This window comes from Liolophura sinensis, chromosome 2, assembly GCF_032854445.1.
Source record: "Liolophura sinensis isolate JHLJ2023 chromosome 2, CUHK_Ljap_v2, whole genome shotgun sequence".
Taxonomy (NCBI): domain Eukaryota; kingdom Metazoa; phylum Mollusca; class Polyplacophora; order Chitonida; family Chitonidae; genus Liolophura; species Liolophura sinensis.
The window spans coordinates 6,872,858-6,879,226 of NC_088296.1; the positions used below are offsets into that span (position 1 = coordinate 6,872,858).

The following is a 6,369-nucleotide window of genomic DNA, read 5'->3' on the forward strand; positions in this document are numbered from 1 at the left end:
ATTTGAAAATAAAACTCCTGACTTCAGAAGGGGCGGGGGCGTAACGTCATAAACAAAATTTTATTGTGGACCTAGAAACAGGTACTTGTGGCTATGGAGTGTCCCAACACCCCTTCTGGTGACAGCATTACTTTTCGTTCCATTCCTGATGAAAGCAGCTGTGATGTCATGACGTCACAGAAAGATTGAACATTTGTAACCAATGTATGGGACATCTGGTTGACCAATGTGACACAATACTGCATATGATTGGTCAGTTTGCATGGTCTTGATTGACAGTTTGGAAAGGTCTCTTGCGTGACTGTATTTTATAACCTCTTAGTATGGGACTTGGTTTCGTTTACTTTGTAACTGATCTTAACTTTAAATCTAAATGCCTTTTCAGAGTTCGTAATTGTTGGGTAAAGTGTTGAAACAGGTTTTTCGATTTTGATTTTTTTGAAGTACATGTGTAAATTTAAATATGTGATTTATCAGATTTATGTTGTCAGACTGTCATGATTTATGTTGTCAGACTATCATGATTTTATGGATATAATGTTGAAAGTGATGTGAAATCCCAAGCAAACCAATTCAGTTGTGTGATTTTTTTCAGGAACATAAAAAGTTTGTCAGTCTGTCAGAAGTGGAAGCCAAGGTCAAGTACACCCACCTGTGCAGATCACTGAAAACTTACGGTATTACCTTCTTCTTAGTTAAGGTAAGAATTCATTAACCACCTCTGCCACTTCCGTGGCCTCAATCTCACCAGTGCAGTCCCTTTGAGTTCAAGTCCAGCTCATGCTGGCTTCCTCTCCTGCCGTAAGTGGGAAGGTCTGTCAGCAACCTGCAGATGGTTGTGAGTTTCACGTGTAGAAATAACGTGACTGTCTGAAGGCAAATGACCTTGGCGAAATGAAGTCACCAAAGTTGAAATGGAGAGAAACTGGTCTCACGATGAGACAGTTTCGTTGATTACAAAGACAGGGCCAAAATAAAATCATTTTGTCTCAAGATGGAAAGTTCACTCCAGTTTATCGAAAGTTTGGTAAAAAAAATAAAAAACACAGGTAAACACACGACAACAGATCTGGACAATGTTGACCTATCTGATTTGTTGTGTGGAAGGGACACTCAACTTGCCTCAGCAGTATTCAACTTGCTGTTGAATCAACAAAAGTTGAACGATGTTGAATAGTCTGGACGGGGCTTTATGGACAGCCCGTTATTGTCAAATTTGATTTTGTATTTAGATGAAATTAGGACTACCCTAATTCCTTAAACTTTTCACAAAGAGCAACTTTCAAATCATTTTATTCACATTTTAGATTTAATTTTGGAGGCAAAACTATATTTACATTGGTTGGATTGGCCAATTTCTTGGGCTTGGCAATAAGTATAATTTTGTTAGTCTACACAGAATAATTCCTTGTGTTCACAGGAGAAGATGAAGGGCAAGAATAAACTGGTACCTCGTCTGCTCGGAATTACAAAAGAGAGTGTTGTGAGAGTGGACGAGAAAACAAAAGAGGTAATTTGTCCATGTTGTTTGAGGCGTTCATGTAGTACACATTGAAAGCTGTTGTCAGGTGTTAGACAAGTGTAAGGCTTATTTGGCTGTCTTCATTTTAAAACTTAGCGATATTGAAAATTTTCAGCATACATGTATTACCTTCTGAACATCAATTTCTCAACTGGTTTCAGCCTGTTTTCATGGTATCATCAGAGCAAAGCTATAGAGGGGTTGCATGTGACGTCATCACCTTGGCAGAACAATAGCCAGGTAGCCATGTTGGAGTCCTGTTAAAATGGGCTGCTTTAGCTAGAATACTCCAATATGGCTACAAGAAGTAGGTCGTGCAACCCCTCTATAGGGCACTTGTATAAAGGAAGCTGTCACGTCTCACCATAAATCTGGCCGCCGTCGTATTAGTGAAATATTCTTGAGTACGACGTGAAACACCAATAAAATAAATAAATAAGATTTACAGGTTAGATACATTACAGAAAATATGTAAAATTTTTACCATTGAAATAAGTACAGTGTAGCTTCGCTATAAGACGCCTTGATATTGCGTGCAATCGGATATAACACGACCCAAATCTTGACCCCCACCAAAAATCTGTGGTGTGCTTTCATGTGAGAACAGCTAAAACTGCAAAGGAATGAAGATTTTTCACTAAGAAATATGCGAAGTCCTGAATATTTCGACATCATTTACTTTCTTTCCTACGGTTAGTGTGTGACCCATATGTTATTTGATAGTTTAGGCTTACGCTTTTGAATATTACGTGAGTATAAGCAAAAAGAAATGGATTTTCTATAAATAATGGAAGAGGTTTTAAGTGGTTACATTTCCTTGAAAGTGAGTTTGATTCCAAACAGATGTGTGATGTTATTGTTACAGCATTACTTCCATGTATGTGTGACCTCGTCAGCAAGGCAGGACTCATTTTTCTCACTGTGACAGGCATACCTCATAAAGGGATTAATATTTCAGTAAATGCTGATAATTTTAATCAGATTATTAAAGTTATCGCCTATAAAGCGAGGTTTGAAATGGCAGGGAGTGAGATTTGGCTTACTGGCATGTTGACATGTGAGAGTTGAAATGATCTCCCTCAAACGTTTGAGAATGGCTTCTTAATTTTTTTCCTCTTTTGTTCATTTAAGAGATTGATTTAGCATGATATACAATAAAATGGTGAACATTATTGTTTTGTTTGTTCGGTGGTTATAACGCAGTCACGTGATTAGGTTGTCAGTCGTCTGCAGTCTGCCATTTTGAATGTGAGGCGAGTAAGGCCCATCGGTTACCTCTGGCCACAGACCCCACATTAACTTTCCATAAGCGACAATGTTAACCTTTAGCGCTGGTAGCTCAGCACCAAACATTCCGTGGCCAATAAGCTTTGGTGCATACCTGGCCCTGCCTGTGAGAAAAAAGCCATGAAAATCTCAGCATAAGTTGACCGTCAAAATCTGGACCTTTCTATGCTGGCAGATGGGAGGGGGTGCCTAGCAACGCCAAGGGGACATCACTCGCAGCCTTATCACCACCACCTTTCTGCCGGTGTCCTCTTGCCCAGAATGTCAAACTTTCATCATTAAAACTCATACCTGCCCAAAGCTTAGACAATTTTCATCAATTTTTGATACAAGCATGCACCTGTTTTAGCGTACACCAAAAACGGCAGGCTGGCAGCAAAAAAAAGACTTTATCCCCCTAAAATACACAAAATTACATTCGTCCCTCCTAAAAAATGGAAGTTGTAATTGAGGTCTGTGTCCCTCTGATACGAGCAGACATGGAGGAATGGGAACCAAATGTGTTGTAGATATTTTTATTTAAAAATAAAGTGGATGAAAGTACGTTACTTGACTTCAACTTGTTGAAACGGTTAACATGCACTGAGTCCAGGAGATTAGCTCAGGCCTGTGATAGCGCGATACGAGGCTAGGGACAGTGCTGAAGTGCTTGAATCCTTAGGTAAACTAAAAATCTCCTGCATTTATGGTAAATTAAGAGTAAGAAAACATTTGACAAAACACATTTTGCATCGATATACCTTCATTTAAAGTCAAGACCTGTAAGATAGACTATAGCCCTATATACTGGATCCCAGGGTCATGTCATTATAACGCAAGGTAGCAAATAACGCGCCCGCAAACCTGTACCCAAAGCGAAGTGCTATAGCGAGTCTACACTGTGTCTTGAGACTGGTGAAAATACTGACTTGAGTGAAACTCATGTCTTAATGTGTCCTAACCGTACTGCTTTACCAGGTGGGCTACCAAGCCAAATGGGAACGGGTCGTTTGTTAGAGTCCACTTACAGTACTTTCACGTGTCTCGCTATAGTTATTTCAGTGTAGGAAATTCGGTATAATACTGATGTATTCTCTGGAAGTGATTATAGAAAATAGCCTGTACTGAGCCTCTCATGGTTGTGTTTTGCAGATTTTGAAGACCTGGCCCCTAACTACAGTAAGAAGATGGGCAGCGTCCCCAAACAGTTTTACTCTGGTAGGACTGTGGTCTGTTTTTGTATCCATTAATTTAGAAGACTGTTTTAGATGTTTTCTGAGATGCGGCTGTATTTTGAAGTTGATCTGTCCTAAGTCTTCCACCAATATTAAAAGTATAACTTTGTAAGATGTAATTTGTAAACATAATGATGTAATTCTGAGGACTAAAGTGTCTAGTTCAGCCACATATGAACTTCTGTACTGTGTCTGTGGTCAGTACGTGGGAAGGTCTGTCAGCAACCTGCAGGTGGTCAATGGTTTTCCACCAGGCTGTACCTGGTGTCTTCCCACCTATGTTGGGCGCTGTCATATAAGTGAAATATTTTTGAGTAATGCCTAAAACAACCGATGAAATAAATAAATAAACAAATTTGTGGTCAGATTTGTTAAGGATCTTGGGTAGATGTATCTTATTGCTCTCTGTTTTTAATTCTCCCTTTATCATGTGTGTTTTTGTTTTTTTTTGTTTAGGATTTTGGTGACTATTCCGACCGCTACTATTCTGTACAGACGACGGAGGGAGAACAGATCGCTCAGCTTATCGCCGGATACATTGACATTATCCTGAAAAAGGTGATAACAGCGATGACAATCAGATGCTTACAATGCACGCGATAATGAAGACTTTAAAGCGTCATCTTTTGCAAGGCTGTCTAAATGCCAAATTGAACAAACATTCTTTATATTAGGAAGTATTGTGACATATGTTCTGCTGTGTGAGGCCCATGAAGTGGTGAATTTCACAGACATAAATTTCAGTTTAAAGTACAATAACTTATTCTCTCTAGGAAGTCTTCTTAATTTATGTTGTTGTTATTTATTCACTAGAAGTCTTCTTAATTTATGTTGTTATATACAAGTTCTAAAGTATAAATTTTATAGTCTTTTAAGTCCACCTGCAGTATCAGTCTATATTATGTGTACAGTACAGGGGTCAAAATGTTTCATATTTTGAGCTCTTTTTATTTTTTTGACTTTGACAAAAATTGAGGCCATCCAATACAATTTATAGGTGTGAAGTGTATTAAATTTTAATAAGAGCCGTTATAAAACAACATGGCCAAACATTTTCATCAGTGCAATATGAACATAAAGTTTTTATGTACCTATTCAGATTTTATATGTGGGGTTCACATTAAAGATACAGACAAATGGTTTTCTTTCTGAAGTATATTTACCCTTGAAAAAACGAAAAAAAACATCATCAATCTCATCCATGGAAAAGCTAATGATTGTTTTTATTTCAATTTTTTCTTTTCTTTTTTTTTTTTCAGAAAAAGGCCAAGGACCATTTGGGTATAGAGGGTGATGAAGAGTCAACCATGTATGAGATTCTGTGTCGCCGGCAAGTGAGCTATCAGCAACGTCAGGGGAGCTACAAAGTTAAAAAACGAGATACATCAATGTAGTGAACAATTACAGTTTACTCTCATATCTAAATAAACTGTTTTCAAAGGGGGGAAATTCATAGATATCTATTCCAAATAAAAGCCTGAAGCATCAGATTCTGAAGTGGTCTGTAGTGACCTAGAGTCATCAGTGACACCATTCTATCCACATCTTTTTTGTCCACAGCTAACCTTTGCATTTTCTTTCTTGCACACAGAGCCACCATTATCCAGCACCAGAAAGGAAATGTGGGCCATGCGAGTACAGGATCCGTAGCGCTTCCCGCAGTGCTACGTAGCGGGGCGGGCGGGGAGTCACAGTTCACCACTGGATCTATGCAGCAGGCAAAGCACACGCATGTGTCAAACAAAGCCCACTCTGCCCACAATCCTCCATCTGTAGGTGGAAGTCTTCTTACTAACATCTTTAGTTATGCTGCAGTAATAGGGTAGTTACAAGTACAGCAAGGATGTAGTTACACTACAATAAGAGGGTAGTTATAAGTACAGCAAGGATGTAGTAATATGGCAATGATAGGGTAGTTACACTGCAATAATAGGGTAGTTATAAGTACAGCAGGGATGTAGTTACACTACAATAATAGGGAAGTTATAAGTACAACAAGGGTGTAGTTACACTGCATTAAGAGGGAAGTTATAAGTACAGCAAGGGTGTAGTTACACTGCAATATTAGGGAAGTTATAAGTACAGCAGGGATGTAGTAATATGGCAATGATAGCGTAGTTACATGTACAGCAAGGATGTAGTTACGGTGCCACAGTAGAGCCGTTATCGGTGCAGCATAGATGTAATGATACAGATGTAATAGGGAGGCTACAAATGAAGTTGTAAGTGCAGCATTTATGTTCAGCAAAGATACAGAATGTAAACTATCAAACTTCAACACCATCTGTTGTGGTTTGGGGGTAACCTGTAGTTATACTGTAATAATAGGAAGGTTATTCTGCATAT

At 38.7% G+C, this 6,369-nt stretch overlaps 1 protein-coding gene across 1 annotated transcript in view; it reads left to right on the forward strand.

Annotated features, from left to right (window-relative positions):
- LOC135463068 (talin-1-like) overlaps positions 1 to 6,369 on the forward strand; it is a 128,492-nt gene that overhangs the window by 52,066 nt on the left and 70,057 nt on the right. Inside the window, exons 9-14 of the mRNA XM_064740387.1 lie at positions 596 to 700; positions 1,421 to 1,510; positions 3,941 to 4,006; positions 4,480 to 4,581; positions 5,283 to 5,373; positions 5,617 to 5,795. Of these exons, the coding sequence (XP_064596457.1) occupies positions 596 to 700; positions 1,421 to 1,510; positions 3,941 to 4,006; positions 4,480 to 4,581; positions 5,283 to 5,373; positions 5,617 to 5,795 (633 nt within the window). The remainder of the gene's footprint in view (positions 1 to 595; positions 701 to 1,420; positions 1,511 to 3,940; positions 4,007 to 4,479; positions 4,582 to 5,282; positions 5,374 to 5,616; positions 5,796 to 6,369) is intronic.